This window comes from Strix uralensis, chromosome 11 (assembly GCF_047716275.1).
Source record: "Strix uralensis isolate ZFMK-TIS-50842 chromosome 11, bStrUra1, whole genome shotgun sequence".
In the NCBI taxonomy this organism is placed as follows: domain Eukaryota; kingdom Metazoa; phylum Chordata; class Aves; order Strigiformes; family Strigidae; genus Strix; species Strix uralensis.
In genome coordinates this window covers 25,617,952-25,644,521 of record NC_133982.1, presented here as the reverse complement: position 1 = coordinate 25,644,521, position 26,570 = coordinate 25,617,952, and the positions used below count along the sequence as shown (strand labels likewise).

The following is a 26,570-nucleotide window of genomic DNA, read 5'->3' as shown; positions in this document are numbered from 1 at the left end:
GTATTCACATAGTGTCCTGGTTGAATTAGCACTGTTGGGTGATCCTGTACTATACAGCACCAGTATTACTAACAGTAAAACCATAACCTGGAAAAACATCCTGCTGCAGTGGCAGGCTGTAAAGTGGAGAGTTTGTCCTTCAGTAAGTCTCCTGGTTCTCTACTGGCTAGACACGGCCAGGTGGTCCTTGATCAAAGCCCATGTATAATGTATTTAAATGTGATCTGATCCAGGGCAGCCCTGTGACATACAGCACTCCTACAAACATCCTCTTATATTACTACCACTGACATCCATCTCACCGCAACATCCAGGCAACGAAGTATTGATTTCATATCAAGTTCCACGATAAAGTGTAATCCGACTCTCATGTCTCCTCTACTCCCACCAGTAAAGCCATTTAGACATCAATTTAGCAGGGAACATCTAAGTGTTAAGTACAGGCTAGGTTTAAGGATAAGTGTCATGCACCCGATCCTGGCACATGTCTGGAAAAAGCATTTCATTCTGATCTCTACATCACTGAATCTTAGAGCCTCCAAATATTTTGGAGTTATCCTTTCTTATGCGCCAACACGCAAAAGAGAGCACATCACGTTCTCTGGAGCACTTGCCTCCTAAGCTGTGGCAGAGAATTACGGACCACATACACAGGTTAGACAGATATGACACAGGCTGAAACACAAACTGCTGCTCCCTCCAGACCTATGAAACTTTATCTCTCATCTCCCAGTTTTTAAAAGGTAGGAAATGTGCAGTTCAGTGACAGTCTCCCACAAATCCTCAATCCACCAGTAAAAGCACAGTCTGATCTCTCCAGCACAAAGAAAGAGGCAGAGCCCCTTTGCTGTGGAAGGAGAGTGATACCTCGTAAGACAGGCATAATGGGTGAAATCTGAAATGGTGCTTTGCTGATTCTCTTTATGCTAAAAGCCAAACACAATTGATAACCCTCAGCAACTACTTGTAAGATACAGAACAGAGCTCCTCTGAACATCTGGGTAATATACTTGACCTGTACTCTGTGTTGCAGGAGGATTCCGATATCCTAAGAACAATACATGCTGCTTGATAGGTTGGTTTTTTGGTTGGGCGTTTTCAGGGGGTTTTGTTTGTTTTTTTAAAACAAAGTGCTATTTATAAAGTAGCAAATTGTAGCTTTACCATCTAATGAAATATTTACTTGATTAACATTTTTCTACATCTTGCTCTTTTTTTTGTTTTTGAAATTTTCTCTGCATATAATGTAGGTATGTGGCACACAAGTACAAAAATCAGCTTGTAATGTATGTACTTAAAGGTTTGTTATCTTTGGATCTCTACAAAACTTTATAATAATTTAGGAAATAAAATACCCAGAGGAATGACTTAACATTTTAAATGTACATATGTCAAGTGTCTCAACAGCCACTAAGTACAAACCTATAAAGTTCACTTCCTCTCTCTACTGCATGGCAGTTTGAGTCAAAGGAGGGGTCAAGGCATACAGCTCGAGCTCTTTTCCCTTTACACAAAGCACAAAAAGAACACATAAAGAGAATTTACATCTGCTACAAATAATTTTAAGTTAATTTTATTACTGTTTTCTATCAGCATTTTTCATTCTTGAGAAAAAGTAATCAGTGTTGGATCAGGGCACAGCTGATAAGTAAGGCAGTTACTCAGATTGTCCCATCCTTTCAGGAAGATCAGAAAACAAAACTGGAAGAGGAAACCAGACCTGTCAATGTATTTCAGATTCAAGATCTGATGAGCAATTTCCATTAAATTCCATGGGAGTTAAGGTAGCCAAACCAGATCCTCAGGTTTTAAACACAAATAGAACAGGAAACAGTAGCTGCCCTGTTAGAGGAGGGTGTGCTGCAGTTATGGCATGGGGCAGCACAGAGAACAAGAGCAGCACATCCTGACTACCCGTTCACCCACTCAGCACAGTGAACCTGGTCTCTGCAGTCAGTACTTTGTCCAGTGGAGTTTTAAACACCTGCAGATGGGAACCTAACACTCTCCCATAGGGGATCATTCAACAGGTAAGTCCTCTGTTACAAAAGCTTTTGCTTAATAGTCACAATCTACATTTTCTTCTTTGCTTTATCCATTCAGCTTTATTCTCTTTCCTCAAATGCATCTCTCTGAGTAATAAATGTCTAAATAACTTGTCTTCCTCCTCTGTGTTCCTATAACAATGAATAGATTACACTGTCTGAACTATAACACTACAAATTTCCAGTGCATAGTTTTAGCAATAAGGAATTAGGTGTTCTAATAAATACAAGGTTAAAACTAGGGGAAATTAATTACCAAGTTATAGATCAATGAGCAAGGGGTAAAACTGCTGAAGAGATGCTCTTATTAGATTATCAGACTCAAGACTGATTTATAGCTTTCACTGTGCTTCCTTATCCATCATTTTTATAGTACACAGAAAGGGTTACAAAGCACAAATTGTCTTTTTTTAATTAACCTTGAAGTTTTAGATAGGCTCAAGATCAGGATAACCAGGCTAGGTTTTTTTTTTTTCCAAAACATGAAAGCAGAAAACATATTTTATTCTTCTGGGAGAGCTGTGACAGAACTGAATAATACAATACTCTTTTCAGCCTGCAGCTTCCTAATGTGCTCACCTATGATTTGTCCAGAAATCACAAGCTCCCCTGCTGAAAAGGCCCTGAGGGTCTTGGTAAAAAGCAAGCTGCATGAGCCAGTGGTGTACTTGTTCAGTCTGGAGAAGGGGAGACTTCAAGGGGATTGAACAGCAGCCCTCCAGTACCTACAAGGTCATCAATAGGCAGAGCCAGGCATAAGCTGAAACAAGAGTGGTTCAGACTGGGTTTAAAGAAAACCTTCCACCCCCCTGCCAGGACGACGGTCATACATACATACCCTGAGAGGTTGTATAGTCTCCATCCTCGGAGGTTTTCAATACCAGACTAGATTAAAGCCCTGAGCGACCTCACCTGGCCTCAGAGCTGACCTTGCTTCGTGCAGGAGGTTGGACAAGAGCACTCCTGAGGCCCCTTCTAACCTGAACTGCCACATGAACCCCAGCCTGACTTGGGACACAACAATTTTGACAGCTAGCATATAAGGGACTTTCTGAATTGTACTCAAACACAATTCCACCTCTGAAAGGGATGATGACCTGTAGGTCCGGCTAACACAGCAGTTCCCTGAAACTTTCTTAACCTGTTGGTATAGCATAACTCAACCAGTGGCTCAACAACATTGGCAGCCAGCTTACACTAATGCTCCTGCTAGTAACAGCCAAGGTAGGAAACTGTAGGAACATGTGCTGATGTTGACAGCCTGGGCTGTGAGGAAGCATAAATTAAACTGAAAGCGGCAATGAAGATTACTAAAGCCTGAATACTCTTCAGAAGAATCCCTCAGCTTGTCCAGGGCCCCTGGCAACAAAGACAGAGATCACCTCAAAATAAAAATAATTTTAAAATAAGCACAAATGTAGTCATTTTAATATAGTGTGTAAATAACTCTTCAAACTCAGAGACATGATTAATTCCTTCTGAAAAAAGTGATTTGGCAATTACAGCCCACACTAGAGGCTTTTCTAAGGAATACAAAAGTTGCACAAAAACTGAGCACGCTTTTACTAGCCATTCCCTCATCACAGTTGTAATAGCAGGATCAGATGTGGATTTCAACCAGTGTTTCTTTCAGTCTTGTAGCTTCATTGCTACCTCTTTTAAGTAGTTTGGTACGTATAAACATCTCTTCACTGTCTGTAAGGCATACCACATTCTTAGCGCTATCACATTACGAAAAAAAATATAAGGAAAGAATCTTTTAAAATATTGAGAATAACTTTTAAAAATTATTATTTATAATTTTCTTTTCAGGACAATTTAAGTGGTTACCATAGCTGGAATGAATTACAGTACACTGCCAGGATTTTCAGAAAAGGCCATTCCACCCCAGGAAAAGTTCAGTTGCATTCTGTTTTAATGGCTCTTGGCAAGCTTGCACTATTGTTTTGTACAAACAGGAGTAAATTTGATATAAATAAAAAATGGAACTTTATGTGAATGAAGCAAACATCAAATTCCTTAATCTTCAAAAGAAATTCTATCCCTGAATAATTAACTATGATATATTTATAAAACTAGAATAATTGAAAACAGAATTCTAAGTTGATTCATGTGGACTGCGCTGAAATATTTATTATTGCAAGTCCAGAAGATCTGTCTGGGTTTTGTCACTGGAAATGTCTAAACTCAGTGTCCAGATGTTTATTTAAGTTGCTCCCACATAGTTCTAATGTCAATTACCAGAGGTTATCAGAGAGCATCACTGTGTATCTTCCTTGACTAATATTCTCATTTCTTCTGCATCTTTGATGTTTTCTTTCATTAAAATTCCTGGCTCACAGCCACAAAAATCTGCCGTGCAGGCAAAAAACTGGTCTGCAGACATGACACATGATGATGCCCAATGTCTGCACAAGGATAATATTTATCATCAGCTATCATTTAAGCAGCACTACAATCAGTACAATGCCAATTTAAAGCAGCTCAAAGAAATACAAGTGAAACCAGGGAATAAGCACTTCTAACCAATATGAAATAACTTGGGTCAGTAAAGAAAATATTATCACATATAATAAAGATTTTGTGAATCTGTGTTGGGTTTTTTTTCCCCCTTCAGGAAAAAGCAGGAGGAAAGCCAATGACAAAGTAATTTCACACATAATTACAAATGGAATTGATGGATCTGTAACTCTGGAAACCACAATTACATCGAGACTTTTATAGTAACTAGGAGACAACACAGGCCACTCATAACAGTGACTTAAACAGAAAGAGCTTATCACACAGTCTCTGAAGATGTCCTACATTCAAATGCAAATAGTTGCTAACACAGCTCTTTTTTTTTATATATATATATATATCTATATCTGTTGCCCAAAGCCACTTGGTTCATTTGGTTTGTAGAAAAATTCTGGAAGATTTATTTTTAAAGATTTGTAAGAAAACATAAGAAAATCAATGCTAATTCAATATAAATGGAAGTAGAGATATAAAATGGCTGAAGAAAATAGTGTCAATGCCACTTCATGTTCTCATGTTAGTACCCAGGTACTAACACTGGGTTCCCCTCTTGGTGAGGAATGTTACCTATTCTAGTTCTAATTGATCAGCAAGAGACAGACACCTTGCAACTTCAATGGGTAATGGTCTAAATGACTTGGAAATGTAAATCTCATTGATTATATAATTTGCTTCTCTCCTGACATTGTCAGTTTGGGAAGGTTTATCCACCTACCAGAAAAAGCCCTAACAGCTAAGCGTTCAGCCTTGCTGAGAGTCATTCTCCCTTACTGAGATCTTCTACAAATGGTGTCACTGCACCTCCAGATTCAGTTGTGATTCTGTGTGTGCAGTAAAAAAAATCCCATAGCTTCTTGAAGAATCACAAGTTTTGTCACAGAATTTGGGCTCATTGCAGCCCAAGTTGCATGCAGCCTCCATGCATGCACTGGGAGGGCAGTGCAGGTGATAGCTTCAATTCAGAGATGGATGCGGGAGACCACGTGCTGTTATAACCAGAGCTACAGTACTCCCACCACTGTCTGACTAATCTCTGAGTAAATTAAATGTATATGTTACCAGCATCAAGTAACAATTGAGAAAACTTTTTTTTTTTTTTTAGAAAAATCAAACAAACAAACAACAAAAGAAGAAAAACATGGACAGAAATTTTGCAACTGAAATTTCTATTCAGGAGAAGTGTACAAAGAGTATGTCCTATCAAGTGCTCAGCTTGAGAGACTCAGCCAAACCTTGGACTGCAACTACTTGCCACATTATATCACTGCCTTGATCTAATAAGCAACTACATTAATACCAGCTGTGTGGATAGAGGGAGGAAGTATGAGTATGTTCATTAAGCATTATGGCCCCTCTTATCTCCCCCATGACTTCAGTGGAGATTCATGCATGATGCAATTATGGTCCCCAATATCAAATCTGAAAGAAAAGCAATGAGGGTGTCAGTACAAACTCTTACAAATTTCTCTGTCAAGAAACCTCTCTTATACTTACTGCTGGAGGACACATTTACTTAGATGATTAAAAATGAAATACTTAGTTCAATGACTCTAGCAAGCTGAAAATCAATTTGCTTCCCACACACATTTCACTGTGCTCATTTGTGTCATCTCCTCACATTCAGTAATTGGTTCACAACTCTTATTCACAAATTCCCTTGCACAAAGAGATTAAACAAAACACAGAGCCAATGTCCCAGTTCAACAGAGCACTTGCACATAAACGTTCCTAGAGGAATCAAGCTTTGACTTCAATACATGCTTTCATGCTTCACCAAATCAAGGGCCAATTTAATAAAATCTTAATAACCAAATGATCAAAACAGTTGCTTTAAACAAGAGATGACTAAATGCCTCTAAAGCTTTGCATACATATAGAATAATAATTACAGTATTTACAAAGGAGTCAAATGGAGTTAAGCACTCATATCCCACGGAAAGTCAATGTGAATGTAAAATGTTTGGACTACAGTCAGCTAACATTTGCCTGCCATGATGTCAGCAGTGACACAGCACTGCAGAAGTATGAGAAGAAAACACAATCGTTAGCTTACTGAAAAAGAAAAAAATACCACAGCAAAATAAATGTTGTTTTCACACAGCTGTCTTTTCTACTTCCCTTTCCCTCCCAGAACGTGGGAGTTCACAACCTAAAAACAAACATTAGGAAACCAGGAAATCTCAGTGGTGATCTCCACGCATACCACCATAAGAGCAGTAGACTCGCAACAAAACATGAACCACAAAACTCAGGAAAAATACAGTTCAGTTCGCACCTCCCTGGAACAAGACCACACCATGCAAGACCTACTCCCTGAAAAATTTGTCCTTACAAAACACTTTTGAAAAATTACACTTCCTTCTTATACCGCTCTGAAAAATAAGCAAGGTTGGCAAAGCAGAGAAAAGCCACCTCTTCCATCAGCAGAGTCTACAGAGTAGGGCACAGCTTCTTCCTACACAGGACTCCCATACCCTGTCCCCTTTATGCCATTCATTTGATATAAAAGGCCAAGAATTCATTGCAATTCCCCTGGCCCACGGATACTCCTTGCAGGCGCTAAAGGCAGAGGATGAGCCAGATGCCACTCAAACGAGGCCAAAAATGTTCTGAATGGGGTCCCACTACAGATCATTTTCACCGGCCAAACCCAGCATGGTACACAACTGAGATTACAGTCAGCCTCCTGGATCCAGGAGACTGACTCTGTAAGGGACCTGCACAAAACAACCAGCCAGCCAGATCTCCACCTACAACTCAGGCTAGTCAGGTCCTACCTCCTCCATGAGACTGTTAAAGGCTGCCAGCTTGTGGTGTGTCTGCAATACGGGAATTATCTGCAAGTTCCATACAGAAACGCCCAAACTACTGCCTGGGGCTGTCATGGAGCATGACCAGCTTCTGCCATGGCTTCCCGATGAAGTTTCAATTCATCATTCTGTAGCATCTGGATATTCTTTTCCCTGACTCCTGGTACTGCATCCCTGTGGCAGGTTCAGAATCCACCGCACAGAGCCATGGTTTTCAAATTCTCTCAAATTGCAGGCCCCATTTCCTCCACATGGGAACTTGCAGCTTACTGTTACAGACCTTTTTTTAATCGCATGGCCCTTAGAAGCAGTCCACAAGCCTGCAAGAACGGCTACAGTTCTACTAACAGAACTGCTGACCTGTCAGCTAGGTCTAACTCTAAAAATCAGGAAAAGCTTATGCATCTTTTCTACCCTTAGTTACTCTTATAGTCCCTCAAAATAATTAAGTATGGCAGCATTTAGGTCCTTGTTCTTTCAAATGTTATTTCCCAAATAACATTAACTTTTAGGCTGCTAAATCCTCTAGATCATGTTATCACCACAGCTGGCATACCAGATTGCATGTTCTCTCCCTCAAGAAATGTTACAGCTGTGAACAGAAGCTCTATTATAGTGCTTTTATTCTGTGCAGTTTGGAGATCAGCTACTCCTAACAGTGAGAAAATCAAGGGACTACAGCTGGTGCTGCACAGATACCTGCCTCACATGCTCTATAGCTCTTAGACTTGCAGCACACCATTTAAGATCTGTCTCTGTGCCATCTTTCAGACCTGCACAACTGTCCAGCTTTAGGTCGTACAGATCTTTTCTCATCCATTTGCATTCCCAAAAGTTTTCTTTCTCTATACAGTAATTGTCTCTTAACTCCGTCTCCAGTGCTTCCCTTGTGGAACACTGAAGCAAAAGGTTCTGGTTTTCCCTAAAATTTGGCTGCAAACTTTACATGGTCAAAACAAAGCATTATGCACATGAGGAACTTCAGAAACATATTACCAATTCTTTATTTTCTACTGGGTTAACAGCCCACTCCAATAAAACAATCCACTCCCCAAAATTAGAGCAAGCTCCTCAATTCTGTGTACATTTTGAAATGTTCTGGAACTGGAGAACAGTGAAATACACAACAGCAATACCATAGTCGATCAGAAACTTAATTCAGTATGACTAAACCATTCCATGATTCATCCTCTTATTCTCTAACCTTTTACAAACATCTGGACTGCACATCCTCCTTAACATGGGACTCTTTGCTTTCTCATCACTCACAAAATCTTAATTCAAAGTACATACCTGTGCTCAGAACCTAGGACCAATAACCCCCTATGAAAACTTCCAGGTTTTGCAGTGGTACAAACCCTTTAGCATTAACTTAAAATTCATACCTTAAGCTTGGTTTTGTATTCATGCAGCGCACTCTTCCACAAGGACTTTTAGCACAAAAAAGCCAGCATGGAAGAACCACACACAGTAAAAACGTGTGACAGCACAGTCAGTACAGGGACAAGGATGATGATATTAGCAAGGGGGAGGAGATGCAAACAGGCTGCAAGTGGTAACTTGTGCTTCATGCAACAGCAAAGGGAAAGCCAATACACTTCTGGGGCCTGTTGTCCTTATGCAGTACAACAGACCAAAATAATGGGAGGACTGATGCCAGGACCCAGCTGGATGAGCAGGTGGCAGCATAGACAACAGTGATTTGAGAGATGAACTGCATCCACAAGAGCATTCCACTGGCCTGTGGAGTCAGAGCCACACACTGCAGGAAGATGCTGAGGGCAGAAATACATACAACTGAGGATCAGATGGGTCATCAACATCAATGCTGAGGGACAAATGTGAACGACTGAAAACGTGCCAAAAAATAACGCTGACAAAGACGTGATGGTGAGAAGCTGGGAGGATGAAGCAAGAGCACAGAAAAGAGAAAAAAAAACAGGAAAAGGTGGTAAAGACGCTATAAGGCCTGGAAGTAGCAAATACCTGCACAGTCTGAAACCAAAATCAGAAATAAGGAAGGAAAGCCTCAGCAGGAGGCTCTCACAGCTGTGACAAAACCACAAAGACGTTCAGGTCACTGCAAGATATTCAAGTGACTAAAGTATGTAGAAGGTGCCAGGGTGCACAGCTGATGCACTGCTGGTATTTAGATGGGAGTTACAGAAAGCAATAGAAGATAGCAATGGCAGGAGCATGCATGACATGGCAGAAGTTAAATGCAGCAATATGTCACATGAAAGGGAATGGGTGGTGCAGAGATGCAGAATATGAACTTGCTTTAGTGACAGGAAATAAGTCTTATAAGGAAAAGGGAAGAGCAGACAGCTGGTGAGAAGCCAATGAAACAAGAACAAGAAACCTGTGAGATGAAATGGTACAGGAAAAGAGGCACCACAGATGAGCAACATGACCTAGTCAAAAAATACCACATATTGGCTTAGCAGCAGTTCCACATCAAACTGCACTGCCAGGGTATGGACTGTGCCACAGGCCCTGCCTGGGAGAGCTCAGGGAGCATCTGGGACAGTTACTGCCTGCTAGTAAAGTGCTGTATGCACTCAAGAAGTGGCAGAGACTTTCATACCCCATTTCTAGATGGTAGGTATCGTGGAGCTTTTTGAATGACTCATATCTGGAGCACCCTTGGTTTCCAGAGACACCATTTCTACAGGAATACATACACATCCAGGGAGAGCTGTGCACACACTGCTGCCCTGCACACACGGCTGCTGCAGCGTCTTGGAAAGCAGGTGCTGCCAGACTATGCAAGGGATCTCTCAGGTTTGTTTTTCAGAACTGAACTCATACTAGGCTTGGAATATCCTAGTCAACAGTGGAATATATCATTGTGAAAGACTCAGGTATGTTCCTTATCTTTCAAAATTCGTATTAAAAGGCAGAAAATGTTATTGTAAGGAAGATTTTTTTATCTTCAAAGAACAGCTAAAACTTCAAAATACACAGAACATTTTCTCCAAGAAAACCGGAGGGTGGATCTCTTAATTTACAGTATCAGACCATGAAAAAATAGTATTCCAAAGTATGAAAGCAGTGTACAAAAGTATGGAAAAACACCAAGATCTTTAATAAAAATATTAAAGTCTTCAGAATAACTTGATCTCTTGATGTGCTTTGCAGTAATAAACAAAAATGAAACAGCAGAGTCCCTTAAAGCCCAAACAGAATTTGAGTTACAAAATAACTCGAAATTCTTACCTATTTACAACATAAGGGCAGAAAGTGTTATTTTAAGGTGCTGGCACAGAAACAAGTTCTCATGTGATAAGAAGCTAACTTACAGTCCAACTATCATGTATTTATTGTAGCAATCTGGACACGTATTTTCACCATATGGTAAAAGCAAGATAATCTTAAATAGATAAAAGAAGTATCTCACATCTATACAAAAGCTTTCATACCTGCGAGCAGTTCACGGGCACCTTAGCTTACTTTATGGACATGTGTGCTGATGCCCTTTGCAATCATGTTTCTGTGCAGAAGAAACCTTTTCTTGTAGATGACTCATCATAGCCTACAAAAGCGTATTGAAGAGCTCACTGTGATGTAGCTGAAAACTATGGGGCATTCCATAAGAATTAACTGCCCCAAGTGCTCAAAAAGCAGTTCCCAAATCACACCGGGGTTACCACTTAATAACACTTATGTTTACAAGGTTTATATTGAACCCTTCCCATAGCTGTAATGTTAAAATTTTAAGAAAAAAATGACTAGATCAAGCATTCTCAAATCCAGGTTTGCGTTTTAAGAAGTACTGCATAAAGATCCGTTATGTGGCTCCTCCTCAGACATCCCTTCTTGAATTCAGTCCTCTGCTGAAAAATAATCTTCATCTCTCACTTCTCTGTATTGCATTGAGGCCTCCCCCTCTGGTTCAAACCTGAGCATTTTTATATTCAATCTCTCTGCAAGCTTCTGTGCTGCCAGCTTGGCTTGCATTTCCTATATAAAAGGTAAAAAAAAAGAAAAGACACAAGTTAGAAAAAGTGTTCATTTGTCATTTTTATCCTGGTCCTGAAAAAACTAAAGTATGAACTTGACATAATAATATCAGTAATTCCAGAGTGGGTTTCTTTTCACACTTACACATAACTGTGCTACTAAAATTTGAAGACCTTTTCACAAGAGTTGAAATTCCCCACGTGTCAGTCCTCACCTGTGATACACTAATGTCCGCTTTAACAGAACAAAATCACTCGACATGTGCACAGTAACCACGCAGCAATAGCAATACTTGTCATTCAGCAACACCAGCAAGAGATGTCTCCATTTTCCAAATAAATTACTTCCCTTAAAGCGTCAAGATGACTAAATTAGCAAGTGCTTTTAAAACAATAAGCAGCAACAAACACATTTGTGTTAGCATCTAATTTAAACATTAGCTTGGCACTACCTGGAAAATCAAAATCCATTACAACAGAATTTCAAGAACCTCAGAACTCAGATTCTTCAGGCACAGCATATATAAAGGCAAATGCAGACACTTGCATGTTTTAAGAATAACAAATATGGCTAGGCCTTCATTTATGCAAGGGCCAAAACCTCTTTAAGGACTAACAGGCAAGGTACACATTTAAATTTCTAGTCAGTGATGAAGTGAGTGCAATGAGGTTAGAATATCAACGCATAAAGAATAACACTAGATTTTGTTTAATGCAGGAATAACAGTTTCAGAAAGGATTAATACGTTATTATATCATTAAAAGAATCAAATACAAGAAAAAGTGTCTTTCCTCAAAGTCTGCCCATCTTAATTTCACCATCAAATTCATCAGTATGAAAAGACCCCTTCATGCTTTCTTTTTTAGGAGTGATCCCAATTATATAATACTTTTCAGACCAAACTGTAAATTCGTACCTCATAAGCTTCTTTTTGCTGTATCTGAATGGCTATGGATTCCTCTATGGACAACAGCTTAGCAGGGGAATGGTGAAGTGGTGGCAGCCGAGCTGCTGTGATGTCATTCAAATGTTTCTTATCTCTAAGTCGTCTTTCTTCAGCAGTAATTGGAGAACCAAATCCCCCAGGTGATTGACTGGATGAGGAACCATGCGATGATCCACTTTCGTCTCCTGATAATCTGGAAGAGATAAAAGTTGTGACCCAAATTTGCAGCACAAATTTTAACAACTCCAGTTCCAAAATTTGTTATTTTCAACAAGCAAAATCTGAAAAGAAATATGAAGTGTTATGACACCATAAAACAAATAAAAAATAAGCAGCACTCAGAAAAACTACAAAGATTTCTCTACAGAGAGACAATATCACAAGTTACTCCTGATAGTGAACAAAAGCCATATGCCAATTAATTAGCAAGCACGCAACAGCAACGCTTTGGGAGTCACACAAAGCATAAACTGCTACTGCTACCGGTACAGACAACGCGAATTGTAATTTCTCTAGAGGTGCAGGAAAAGCAACACGTTACCTTCTATTAAAGTTCTACAAGTTCTAGATCTGATCCACAAGAAAGTTTTGCCAATTGCTTAATAGTTTTGTAGCTTAAGCTGTAAAACTCTATGAAGATTCATGACAATTGTTTCAAATGAGTGGAATTAGACCACTGCTCTACACTGAGATTCTGTGGCACTTAATGCTAAAGAGCCAACATATTAACCTTGCATGTTGTATGACTTTAAATCTCTTTCATCATCACAGGAAAATAAATCCACCATGCTTGTTCTTTACCACTTTCAATTTTATACCAGTCAATTATTTCACAAAAGGTTTTTCCCTTCTATAATACTTACACATTTGTTTTAAATTTGCTTTTTTTTACAACTGGGTTCTTGGCTCTAGACTCCAGAACTTCAATATAATGTGGTGTCTTGGGGTGCACGCTTCCAAAGATACTGCCCTTATGTTTAGCCACATTCTGCTCTTTTTCCAATACTTCTTCACCATTATCGCCATCTACAATCGTAACTTTCTGAAAGGCGTCAACCAACACATCTTTATTGTTGTCCAAAGTACCTGTAGTTTCTGTACCATTCTCAGTATTGCTCCGAGATACCTGCTGATCATTTTTCAGATGACTGCTCACAGCTGACTTGGAGATGACTTCACAAAACAGATTCTGTTCTTTTGTAACAGTCTTTACTTTATCATTTTTCCTCCGAGTCCTTTGATTTTCCAGAGCTGTATTTGTGGCATCTTGCTCAATAGATTCTGCCTCCTGCTGCTGGCAAGAAATCTCAGAAACTTCTTTAATATTAGAGTTTTCATTGAAGACTGAAGAATCTTCACAGTTTAGCATGTCCTCATTCAGGATAACTCGCTGTTTGCTTGTATTCATCTCCTCCTGTTTCACCTGAAACTTCAACCTGACAGCAGATAACAGCTCAGCTGTCCTTGCTAATTCTTCCTCTTGTAAAATAGCAAGCTTCAGCTTTTCAGCAAAATCTGATATCTTCTTACCCTTATCTGGAAGCCTAGCAACGAATTTCCTAAGACAAAAAAATTAAATTATTTGACAGGGTATAAACAATCTTATTTCAATCTGAGATACAGAACTGTTTTATTAAAATAGTTAGTTAGTGTGGCAGGTTTCTTATTCCAACAGTAAGTTCCTTATTTACATACTAGATTTCTGACAAGTGGTAAGATGCAAAGCACTCACAGCCTCAGATGTATACTGTGATAAAGCAACTATTACATTTTTTTCTGTTCAGAGACATAACTGCTGCTCTAACAAGCGCAGTGTGCAAATATCATTTAGTATTTTCTGCAAAGTGGAGTACACAGATTTTTCTGTCCGTATTCACAGAAAAAAGCATTCAGTTGTCTCTGGGAATGCCCATCTGTGGGTGTAATTTGAAGGACATCCCCGGCTGTGACCTCGACAGCCCGCAGAGGAAGGCGTTGCGCGGTCCCACGGCCTAACGCAGCAGCAGAGAAGCTACAGCAAGGCCGGGCGCGGACAGGGCCCACGGGGAAGCGCTGAGGGGCGGCAGCCCCGCGGCTCCAGAGAGCGCCGCTGCTGCGGCAAAACCTGGAAGCCCCTGCGACGTCCAGGAAGCTTCATGGGCCCCCGAAAGGAGTTAAACGAGAAGAAGAGGTTTATCCTCTGCCACCTTCGCGCCGACAGGAGACCTGACCCGCTTCCCGACGCCCGCGCTCCGCCTCTCCTCACCGGTCCGCCAGCAGCCGCTCCTGCCGCGTCAGCATCTCCCGCAGCTCGGCGAGGCTCCGGCCCCGCAGGCTGGCCCCCCCGCCCGCCGCTGCCATGCCGCCCCGCGCCGCCTGTCACCGGGGCAGCCGCCCAGGCCCCGCGCCAGCGGCGCTTCCGCAGCTCCGCGGAGGCCGCCATCTTACCGGAAGCGACGGCAGCGCGGCAGGGCCAGACTTAGCCGGAACGCCAAGCCGCCACGGCCGCGGCGCGAGGCGAAGGGCCTACCCCTCTCCACGGGAAGGGAGCCGCCCCCTCGAGTAACGGAGGGGAACGGGCGCGGGGACGGGCAGGGGAGCCTAGGGACTCGTTTGATACATTCACACAAGCCTAAAATAACGTCAGACATTGGTTTTCTGGCCGCCCCAGCAGTGGCTGTGTAGGCGGCGAGGAACAGACGCGGCCTCCCCGCGGGGGGTTCAGGGCTGTGGCACTTTGACCGCAGCGCTCCGGCCAGCGTCAGGCCTTGTGTCACAAAATCCTGATTTTAGAAATTGACTTAGGATTCAAGAAACACATTTCACAGTAGCTCGGGTGTGAGAAGTTGGGGAATGCTGAGGCAGTTTGCTGTTCCTGAACTCTGCACTCCTGGTATACTCAAAAAGCTGCAAAAGCTTAAATGTGTCTTATATTAATTTTTTTGCATTTTCATTGACAAAAGCCATGCCGTTTCCATGTGTTTGAGTAGCTTTTAGCAGAGTATCAAGTCCTATTTAGGACTCAAGGTTTACTTTTCAGATGGGTAAAGTTTTCTTTACATGGCATTTATTTTTTAACATGTTTATGTATGATACAGAGACTGACTATGGAAATTCAGACTGTGGTATAACGTTGCCTGCCTACCCCAAACTTTCCTAACTGATACAGTGCTATGAACTTTAGTAAATCCACTCCCATCTAGTAGTAATAAGGTCATTAGCTGAATGGTAGTTCCCAGGTGGCAGATGTCAGCCTTTTAAAGTTGATCCCAGTGGAGGTTTCTTGATCCAAGTAATAGTAAAGAGGCACATTTCTCAGAGATTGTTAAAACAGTTGTTTTATGAACAGGATGAACAGAGGGCCTGCCCCGGAGGGACTGGAGGAGGAAGCATTTTAAAATGGCTGCCTGGCCCTTTGTTTGCTCAGCTGGCTGGTGAATGGGAAGGCTGAGGGCCAGGGGAAATGAGATTAATCAAGTAGGCAGCTACCCATGGAAAAAAATACCATGATCAGGGTGAGAAAAGCCACGTGAAGTGACTAGTTGAAGAGACCATTTTGCTGTCTGTTATGCACAACCTGGGTTGTCTCCTGTGGAAAGTCCCTCAGGGAGTCTTCCCTGAGACTTCAGGGAAGAGGACATCACTGAGTGTTTCTCACCAGGAGATCACCCACTGTTAAAGGACCCAAATTCTCTGAACTGCTGCCTCTGTATTGCAGCCTCAAGTTATGCCACCTATGTAACATTCGTGCATCTTGCAATAAGGAACACTTCATCTTGCTTTTTAGCCTCCTTCCCCTGTGCAGATTGGGGAAAGTGGGCAGGCTGGGCATGGAAACAGAGCACTGCTTCTGCCTGGATGGACCTGAGAGTCTAGAAGGAACAATCTCATTAGACCAGTGCTCTGCACTTCCATGATAATGGTTCATCTCAGCTCAACTGCTGTTACTACCTGTACAGAAAAGTAATGCTGGTATTTACAGCGGCTTTCAGCTTACGTGCTAAACTGCAGAAGCACAGAAAAACAGAGCAAAAAATGAAGAGAATAAAGTCCTAATAACATGACTGCTGGGAATCACTGATCATCCTGTAACCTCCCCTGGAATACTATTCACCAAGTCTGTATTTGTCCAGGGTCATTGGGAGGGAATATTCTTCATCTTTACAGTTCAGGAGTGTTAAGTTTTGGAACACCATAGTCTGTTTACAAGTAACACACAGTTCCAGGATAATGAACAATATATTCTTGTTTATGGAGAGATGGGCAGCATCTAGACACAATGCACTCTAGATAGTATCAATTTAGATACAAATGTGAAGAAGGAAGAATAGATTTAAGCTTCCTCAGTCAAGGAGCAGAAATATGGAGCACTTGTGGGACTGAGGAAAATGATATACTTAGGCATTGCTTGCCCTGGGGTGAAATACAGGTGTGTTGGAAAATCCTCACTAGCCACACTCTGTGAACATGAGTAACCACCATCCAGCAATACCTACTGCAAGTTTAGTCTTAGGACTTTGCTCTTGCTTTTCTTGGGAGACTGATAGACAGTCACTATGCAGTGCGCAGTCATGTTTTTATCGTCTTCCTGAGCATTCTTGGCCTTTTTGATTAGAGGCTTTATTTTGTATTACTTTCTTGAATATTTTGATCAGCATTCATGTGAGCTAAGTATATAACAAAACTGGGGGGGGTTATTATTTCTTACATAATGGGCTTTCCTATGTTTATCACTTAGGACATTATCTCAAGAGCTATTATTAGATACAGTTTTCAGTCAGTCTGTTTTCTGTCACTAGATATCTAGAGTTAAATATTTATTCTGCCATAGCATAGCTGGAATTACTATGCAATTTAGTATATTTCTACAAGACAAATTATTAGAATGACAATGAAGAAGAAAATCAGGTATACTAACAAAAAAGAATAAACCACATGAAAAAAACAAAGCAAGATGTGACCCGGGAGTATTCATCTTTGTATATAGTATAGCTAAAAAGAAAAGCATTCAAATAACTAAGTAACTTTTCCTAGCATAGATTTTTGAATAGATTACACCAGTTACAAGGAACATTGCAACAGACATTTGTGTTTGAATTTTTAGTATTTCTGTTTTATCAATGCTAGTTACGACTAACCTGATATATTCTAGTCATGTGACATTGGGGGAGATGGCCATGAAGTACAACTGGCTGAATTTTTTCAGGTGGAAAAATCTTCTGTCAGACATATCTGAGTCTGTCCAGAACTGGTATTAAAAGTAAAAATAACACTCTTTCTTCTTTTCTGTTAAAGGTATTATTCCCATTGTCCTTTTCTCCTTTCTTCAACTTTATAAATACATAAATGTTATTTCTTTTCACTAGGAAAAGGGGCAAAAGAGAGTTTAGAATGTAAGTTTTGAGGGGGGAAAAAACTTAGTTTCTCTGCTCCTAGGTGAAAATATTGAGGGGCAGGAGGAGAGCAATCAAGCCACACATACAAAATAAACCACCCCCAAGATAACAGAAAAAATGGTATATTTGGAATATGGAATCATTTTAATTTCATTTTAAAAAAACAACTTTTTAAATCAGCATGATGCACCTTTGCAATAATTAATTTGTTCTTAATTTAAAGAAAATAACTCCTCCCTTAACCTTATTTCTCTAGAAAAGCCCAAAATACTTTAAAAGCAATCCTACATATGCTTATACCTATCGACATACTGTTCTACATATGGAAAGCAATTGTGAGATTACTGTACTACGATTACACATCACACACACCTTTACAGAATATTGTAACCTCATAAATGTTCCATTCTACGTATTTTCTCTTTAATCCACCAGGTACCTTTTTCTTTTGAAAATCTTCACATACCTTAAATTGTAGGTGGCTCCTATCACCTTGTTTTCTTGTGTTTCTTCCATGTTCTAGTGCTTGAAGTAGGGCTGGAAGGGCCTTAACTCATCAGGTCTCCTAAGCACATTTCTTCTTCTACACATGCAAATAGCCCCAGGTGCTGAATGGGAATGAAAGAAAATGTAAGTGGAATGAAACTCTCAGCATGTATGCCTCCATTCTCTGGAGCAGGGATTTCCTGTACAAAATTACAGACTTAATGTGGAGAAAACTTACTTCTTACCTATTTGCTCATCTGTCCATGTCTAAGAGTCTTCAGATGTCAAAACAAGGATTTAAAGCCTCTCCAAAAAGCATTATTATCCAACTCCCAGAATCCTGTTTTGTAGGTTCAGCCCTGAGCATTGCTGATCTCAACAAGATTTTATGAGGTCATTTTGGCAACCTGTACTGAATACATGTACACAGGGAGGCATTACTCAAGTAAAAAACTTCACATTCTTCAGCAAACCAGGAACACTGTGATTGTCATATTTGCATGACCTCTTATCATTTAGTTGACATGTAGATTGTTCCATTGTGAGAGTCTTAAAGATAAATCTCTGTTATCAGTGAGTGGATATAAACTTTAAAAAAGATGGGCCACAGTCATACCAATCTCATCACGCTGAAGCCTGGAGAGCATCATCCCAGCTGTATTCAGATGTTATCTGCGAGATCTGAAGTTGTTGGGTATTTTTGCAAGAGCTGCACTGCCCAGTTCTTGTTTATCCTGTGCAAGTCAATAGTTCTTTATTTCATAAAAGAGTTCATCTACTTTTGTTACTTGGCTTTGAGAAGAGTCTTTAGTCTTTAGCAAGGGAGTGTCTTCCTGTTCTTAAGAGCCTATCTGCCAAAGGAAACACTGCAAGAACATCAGGGCTCCAGGGGAACTGCTTTTGCATTCATACATGTTTTGAACAAATAAGGTTGTGTAGAATAACAGTTTGCAAGGTTTTAATGTACGTTTATTTCTAATGAATGTTGACACAACAGAATAGAAAGTTTAAATACAATATTTATTTGAATTTATCCTTTTCACATCCTACATAGAGGATGTATTAAAAGCATACAACATAACTGCATTATTTATACAGCGTATATGAAAACTGTATCCCAAAATACTTTCCAGAGTAACTGGAATAAATCACAAAAGAATACTTATCATGGTACAAATGTAGTCATACAATTGACTTATATTTAATGCACTTTCTGGGACCTATCTATATGGCTTTTATTCATGTTTATAGAAATGTTACTAGTTTCTAATGTTATAGTACTAATTAACCCAATCTCAAATCGACAAAATTTATACTGAAGTCTTTTCAGTCAGATTTGTTACTATCTATGCTAATTTACACTGTTGCTGATTTGACTGGAAAGCTCTACATTTACATGTAACACAATTATATAAGTACTCTTCCTTTCCCATTCTTCGCTGTTACCAAATTTAGACCACTAGTCCAATCAAATGATAGTCATCCAGCTCACTGCGGGTCAAAATGCTCTTAAAATGTAGCATAGACTTCAATTTGCTTTGGGGAGAAAAATCATATTTCATCAAATAGTCAAGACAATTTACAAAGAAAACTTTTTCAGGAAATATTCAACACCTTGCTAGTGTCTTGGTAGAGTCTTGAGCAGATGATCATAATTTTGCATGTCTCAGTTAAAATACCTTGCAGTACTTTCAGAGGAGATCCTCAGGGGTATATTAAAAGTAGAATGAACTTCCTTTTGAGGTCTGTCTCAAAACAGCATTTTGATACTTCATCCTGCTCTCTCCTACCATTCACTGAACATCTCACAGTCATCAGGTTCTGTTTTCTGAATTCTGGCCAAAAACAGAGGGATAAAGTATTTTTACTTACTTAAACTTGACAGTTAATGTCCTTTACAACAACATGCATTTCCTTTTATCTATAAATACCACCTTCATCCATTCATCTTAAGTTTGAAGGTAACTTTCACAAACAACGGTTCAGAATTAAATTCCTGAAATATAGAGGGACTGTTTGGGCACAAAAAATGCTAAAAGGCATTATGTACTGAACTAAAGCTGCATCCTTAATGGATATTAAAATGGCCAGTTGGGATTAGTGTTTAGTGTCTTGAAAACCAGATACTGTACAAATATTTGCTGTTATCAGCCACTAGAGGGAGATATGATAACACAAGTACAAAGCTTATCGCCGAAATTTGAGTTGGGTCATTACCCATCATCTTTCGGCTTCCTCAACATACACTTTGAATTTAAATATGTTCTCTTTTAGAGTTTCACTTCATGATCTTAGTCGTTCACAACTACTGATCAAATTAACTGTTATTTGGGAACTTTGTTGAGCAAACTCGGTCTCCCAAATTCACTCGAAGCATCAAAACCTCCATCAACAATACCCTGTGCACTGTTAACACTACAGCTTCTCCAAGTGTCAGCTGTTTCCATGTCTTTCATATTCAGGTACAAGACAATTCCTCTGCATAGTGAGAGGGTGCTTTCTCTGAGGACTGTTTTTAATAGGGAACAGACTTTATTGTCAGGGACCTTCTCTTCAAGCCCTTTCCCACTCTAGAGGTTTTGCACCTCTTCTCTGGGAGAAGCTATTTAAGCAAATGTGTGGTACCAATGCCTGCTTACTAATGTGACAGCTGGAGGGTCTTCTTTGCCCTTTTGATATCTATGAGATCTTTTGCACTCCCTTATCACATGGAAAGTAAACAGTTTCCTTTTAGAGCTATTAAAACTAACGATCTATTTTTTAATTATTCTTTTTAAAAGAAATATTGAGCAGCTGTTGATGTTTGCAACTCCCACACCAGTGAAGATTACAGGCTTCCTTCACACAGCAGATAATTTACCTTTTTGTTAATTGCTTTGATTGCAATTATTTCTTGAATTTTGTGCATAATACAATCCATAATATTGTGTTTGACTTTTCTAAAAAGAATGACCATTTTAAGTTCTCAGGAACTGAACAAGTCACGAGGGAAAAAATAGCTTATGTGCAAACAGAGGATGATCTGAGCTCAAAAGCTGGAGAAGTTTGAACTTCCCATTTTATATATGCTTTGATCATATCAAGCAATTCATGTTCCTGCAAAATACCTGTACCACATCAAAACATCATTCAATCCATCCTCTAATGCAGGCTTCTTTGCTAGTTAAACATCACAGCTACAGAATAAACAAAGTTCTCTAACAAATTCAGAAACCCATGAAATAATACAGGAATAAGATCTGGATTATGAGGTCAGTATTCTTATTTTAAATACAACTCTACTGAGTATACTTTATTTGAACAGACAGTACTGTATTTAAGAACTTGCATTAGACTGGAGATAAAAGCAATCACTTTGTGAAGCCCTGTGGCAAGGTGAGTACCTCCTGGGATTGACATTCAATGCAGGGACAACATTAATCATACAAAATGCAAGTTGTTTGTTTTCTATAGCAGTTATTGTCATTTAAAAAATGCCCTTCATTCACGTTAACAGAACTACAAGAAAATATTCATAATTCATTTTAGTTCACTAAGACTGGGAGATCAAAACAAGATGTAAAAAAAATACCCTATATATATTTAAATAAGTTTAGTACTAGATGCAGTCATTCCTGCTGGTACTTTGAAGTCAAGGATAAGATTTTAAGTGCTTTGGGAAAAAAAAAAAAAAAAAAAAAAAGTACTCAAAAATCAAAATCCTAATTCAGGATTGCTATTGCTGTAGGAATTGCAGAGACTGCTGCAGCTTGCTGTAGGCAAAATTCTGTTTAATAAAAATTCCTTCCTCTAATGGAAAAGCAAATAGTGACAGGGATTTTCCTACACAATTACTATTGAATGTATCACCAATAATCACTCTATCCCATGACTGAGGAAGTGCAAACCAGCGCCTCAGTCCAACAAAGCAAAATCCATTATAATCTGCTCTATCGCTTACTGTTTTGAGCAACAAACAGGACATTCATCTGCATGCACTGAGAGAACTATTTGAAACAGCTCAATTGCATCCCTCCCTCCCAGCAAAAGAGTGCTGGTTAGGACTGAACTTTTCCCAGGTGAACAGAGCCATCAGCTATACCAGATCTCTACGACAGGCATGAACAGCCCTCATGCTTTTACACAGACAAAGGTGAAGCTTTCAGACTAATGCCCTCTGCCAGCACAGATTCAGAATCTGCTTCTAGTAGTATTGAAAATAAAATATATTAGAGCTTCATTACACAAACAGAATTATCACAGAACTGAAGAAAAAAACCCAAACTGTACAGCTATACAAATCCTTCCTTACAGGCATTTGAAATGACACATTGCACTGGACAGCTTCTAAAGAAGCAATATTGACTGCTGTTTCACTCATCCCGCTTCTTCCAGATCCCCCTCACAGTTAAAGTCACCAGTAACTTCAGATACGAAATTACTAAAAAGCTGCTTTCAGGATAAATTTAGAAAGACTCCATGCTGCTGCTGTTCTCTATGACTTGATAAAATTTTATCTAATCAAGCTGCAAAGGCGCAAGATATTTGCTTGTATTTGGAAAGCATGTTGACTAGAACGCTCAAGATGTACTGTTCTTTGTGCTAAATTCCAACACTCTCTTGAATGGGGTGTACGTCCTCACTGGCCTTGCACTTTCAGGAGATCTTCCGTTCTCAGTACTTGTGCTGTTCAGGAGACAAGAAAAAGCTTACAGAGTTAATGTCAGAGTATTAGATGGCTGGGCTGGAAATGTCACAGCAATGAACTTCTGCCTTGTTGCTAATATCAACAGGCTAAAATGAAACTATTCAGTGTATTTGATATGTTCCATATTTCTTTTCTATAATGCCACAAAGAATATTTGATAAAAACACGGCAGATACTGACAAGTTTACATGCATCTGCTGGAGCTGGTATTGAATGTCCAGCAATACGGCTACTAGGACTAAGGACCCTGCAACAATAAGGACAGCAATATTACATTTAAGAAAACAATTAATTGTGAAGACTAATTCCATGAAATCTAAACTGCATAGAGGTACATTTCTGTATAGCAATAAATTTCAAAAATAGGAAAAATATCAGATAAATAGGGGCTGTGGTTACATACAGAGGGGTCCCAGAGAGGACCACAAAGATATCTTTCTGTTGGCACCATGAGTGAAAAAATACTGGTTCTGAGGTTTCAAAACTCATGCCATTAAAATATGCTCTAGCCTGAACACTGAAATTAGTGTATTTTTAAATTGGAAAGGAAATTTGTTTGTATTGCAGCTTGCTGATTTCATATGCTAATTTACATTCCTCAAACTAAATGATTCAATTTGCAGGGCAGTTAATATGAACAAGTTTACTTGTTGGTAGTAAAAGTTCTGTGTAGCGCTCCTCCTTACCTTACTATTTTGGTTTCTGTTTTGCCCTTCCCTGTGTGACTTGTTGGGGGGAAGATTCAAGTGCAAGTCCATAGCCTTGTTGCCAGGGCTCAGTGCAACCCTGTTGCCATGTTCAGGAGGAGAAGGGCGTGCACGATACCTGGATCTTCACAAAGCCAGCAGACAGAGCCACTGCCCACCACAGATCAGAGACAACCACCTCAGTGCAAAAGCGGTAATGTTACCGTGCTGTTTACTTGGCAATGTTCCACCTAGGGCTAGGATATCTCCAGAAATTGCTACAGCCTTAAACCGTTCGTGTCGGTATTACCTGCCCTTTAAAATGATCCTGGATGCATCTCCCAGAACACAAAGAATAAAGCATGCATGAAGCCAGCATTAACCAGCCTTGGGGTCAAGCTGTCCATTGTCTTCTGCTGTGCTGCCAGCAGACACATTTAATCAATGTTTCCCATATTTCACAAAGCCAGATCTCTAGCTTTACTCCCTGCTTAAATCATGTTACTGTAGAAAAGTATTCCAAGGGTAGGCAATATGTTTGCATCTTTAAAAAAAAAGTCTTACTCCATAAGTCATTGGAGTACATTACACCTAGTACATGTGCTCTTTTAAACTTAGGAAAATTTTGCAAAACTCCACAATCCACTTTAACAGTTTGTTAGCATAATGGTTTACTAATACAGCACCAGTAAGGGACATTATGAAGAAGTTACCTATGAACAAGCAGAAAAAGTAAATACCTATATGGAAGATCACATCCTACACCAGTATCTCTGGTTTCTGTACTGGTCTTTGGTTGGTTTTCCATTAAGTAGTCCAATTTATCTTGTAATTCTTTATTCTGGAAAACAATAATTTTCATCACAAGTTTATATTATTCAAATTATGTTCATTAAAAAAGGGAAATAAAATTGCACATTGACTTATCCCCACAAGAAATAATGTAAAAGTATTTATTGAGAAAATAAAGGAATCCTTACTTCTGGGAAAAAAATACAAATTAAACCAACAATTTTATTCAGAAACTTCTGTTATAAGTAATTATAATACTGTTATAATTGTATGTTTAAAAACTTAGCATGAATATTGAGACTTTGTATTACATATATTCATCATGTGACGGGTGTCATGTTTGATTTCCATATTGAAGAACAGCAAATACATAGTAAATATGCATCCAGATAGCATCAGGTGACATTAGTTCACATTTTATTTGGTTTCATAAAATAATCACAATAATATAAACTTAAAAGGTAATGCCTTACCTCACATTCTAAGAAAGAGATTTTTTCTAAAAGCTGTATTATAAATAATTCCTTTTCTTTTACTTTCTTCCTTAGCATTTCAATCTATGGAAAAAAAAAAAAGACATTTAGTCTAATGGGGATGAGAAGAGGAGGAAAAAGACCTAGATACCACAGGAAGAAAACATGTTTAATTTTATTGTTTAGCAACAATTGAATACCTATACATATTCACAAACTACTTTAATCCATGGATAGCTATCATCCCATACAATTAGGATCTTTTATATAAAGATGATACATGTATACTAACATGGCTTTTAAGAATTTGTATTTTTCTGGAAACAGAATGGAAACTCAAACATTTTCATGTAACAAAACAAACTAGGGAAAACTCCATCTTTGATTCAAAGGCCTTTGGCTCTAGTCAATTTGAACTGTACCCAAAAATATGTTGCATGTTTGCTAGTTTCTTGAAGGTCTTATTTGTTTATTTCCTGGCATACCAGACTCCTTGAAAAAAGTGCATTTTCATTTTATACCCAGGGAATGGAAAGAAGTTATATACAAATGTTCATGAAAATTAAAATAAAGATAGCTGCACCAGAAGCATTGCATCTTAATACTGTTCTATATAGAACAGAAGACAATCTTCCTTATATTCTGGAATTCTGCTGGTCACAGAGCCATACAACAAGAACTTTTGCATTACATCTTTCCCTGCTACTAGCACAAGCAGGTACGACCAGTGAAACTGGGTATGACCCAGATTTCGTACTACTCCCTTGCTGCTGGCCCAAAGCTGTTCTGATTGTGTGGAAATGTCTTTCTAAAGCTCCTAAAGCCACAGTTTTCCATTCTTTTGAACCCTTTGCTTAAAGTGAGATTTGCTGTGTGAGGTTCATACTGTTATCAGCAATAGTCTAAGAGACCTGTTGACGGGCACAGAGCTCAGCTCCTTTCAGCTGACTGCATTTAGGAGACAACAGCATCTTGTGCAAACAAACTCAATTTTCTCCTCGGACCAAAGGAAAAGTCACTTGTTATTTTCTCTCAGCCCCTGCTGACTACACCTACTAAAATAGCAGCTAATAAAAAGAGCAAAACAAAACAATAGCTAAATAACAACTTCAATTGTTACTGCTTCCCCAGGAGGCAGTTCAGGTTGTTACTCATAGACAGGTGTAGACACACACCACTTTATAAGCACAGAAGACAAGGTGCTTCCTATATCTGTAGTTACAGCCTACTTCAGATGCAGAAAGCAGTGGTAAAAATATTTCTAAGGAGAATCATCAGAAGTACACTGAAAGATCAGTTTGAGGGAGAAAAGGGATTCTGCATCACATTTGTGTGCAGGTAGAAACTGGGAGAAGCTGGATTTCCCGCTTTGTTCTGTGCTCATGCAAGTCTTGTCCTACAGCAGCAGCAATGAAAGCAGATAGCAGTGGATACTCTTTTTGTTCTCAGCGCTAAATGGTGTCAGGTCAGTAATTCTTCCCATTAAATTTCAATCCACCTTTCCTGAACAAGCCATTTCAGGTCAGATGACATTAAAGTCAAAAACCCCGTTTTCCCCCTATGAAGTCCATAGGGACGTGTCTCTCAACTGGGGTGCTGCAACATCATTAGCAAAACCCCTCCCTGCTTCACGCCAGCTCTCTTTAACTAGGCAGAGCCCAACCAACAACTTCTTTACCAAACAGTGCATTGTCTAAGGCAATTGTCTCCACAATTCATTAAAGTAAATTAAAGATTCTGATCTTAAGCCTGAAAGCAGAATCAGAAGTAAACCAAGCTAGTAAATG

At 39.4% G+C, this 26,570-nt stretch overlaps 1 protein-coding gene across 3 annotated transcripts in view; it reads right to left on the bottom strand.

Moving 5' to 3' along the window:
* Nucleotides 1–8,355: 8,355 nt before the first annotated feature.
* MYZAP (myocardial zonula adherens protein) overlaps nucleotides 8,356–26,570 on the bottom strand; it is a 65,341-nt gene continuing 47,126 nt past the window's right edge. For 2 of the 3 annotated variants that reach the window (XM_074879986.1, XM_074879984.1), the window contains 3 exons: nucleotides 24,784–24,867; nucleotides 24,259–24,359; nucleotides 19,093–22,810 (listed from right to left, as the gene is read on the bottom strand). In XM_074879986.1, coding sequence (XP_074736087.1) covers nucleotides 22,705–22,810; nucleotides 24,259–24,359; nucleotides 24,784–24,867 — 291 coding nt within the window. In that variant the 3' untranslated portion in view covers nucleotides 19,093–22,704. Of the gene's footprint in view, nucleotides 11,339–12,254; nucleotides 12,478–13,147; nucleotides 13,844–19,092; nucleotides 22,811–24,258; nucleotides 24,360–24,783; nucleotides 24,868–26,570 lie in introns of those variants that run through there. The other variant, XM_074879987.1, reaches the window with a different exon arrangement.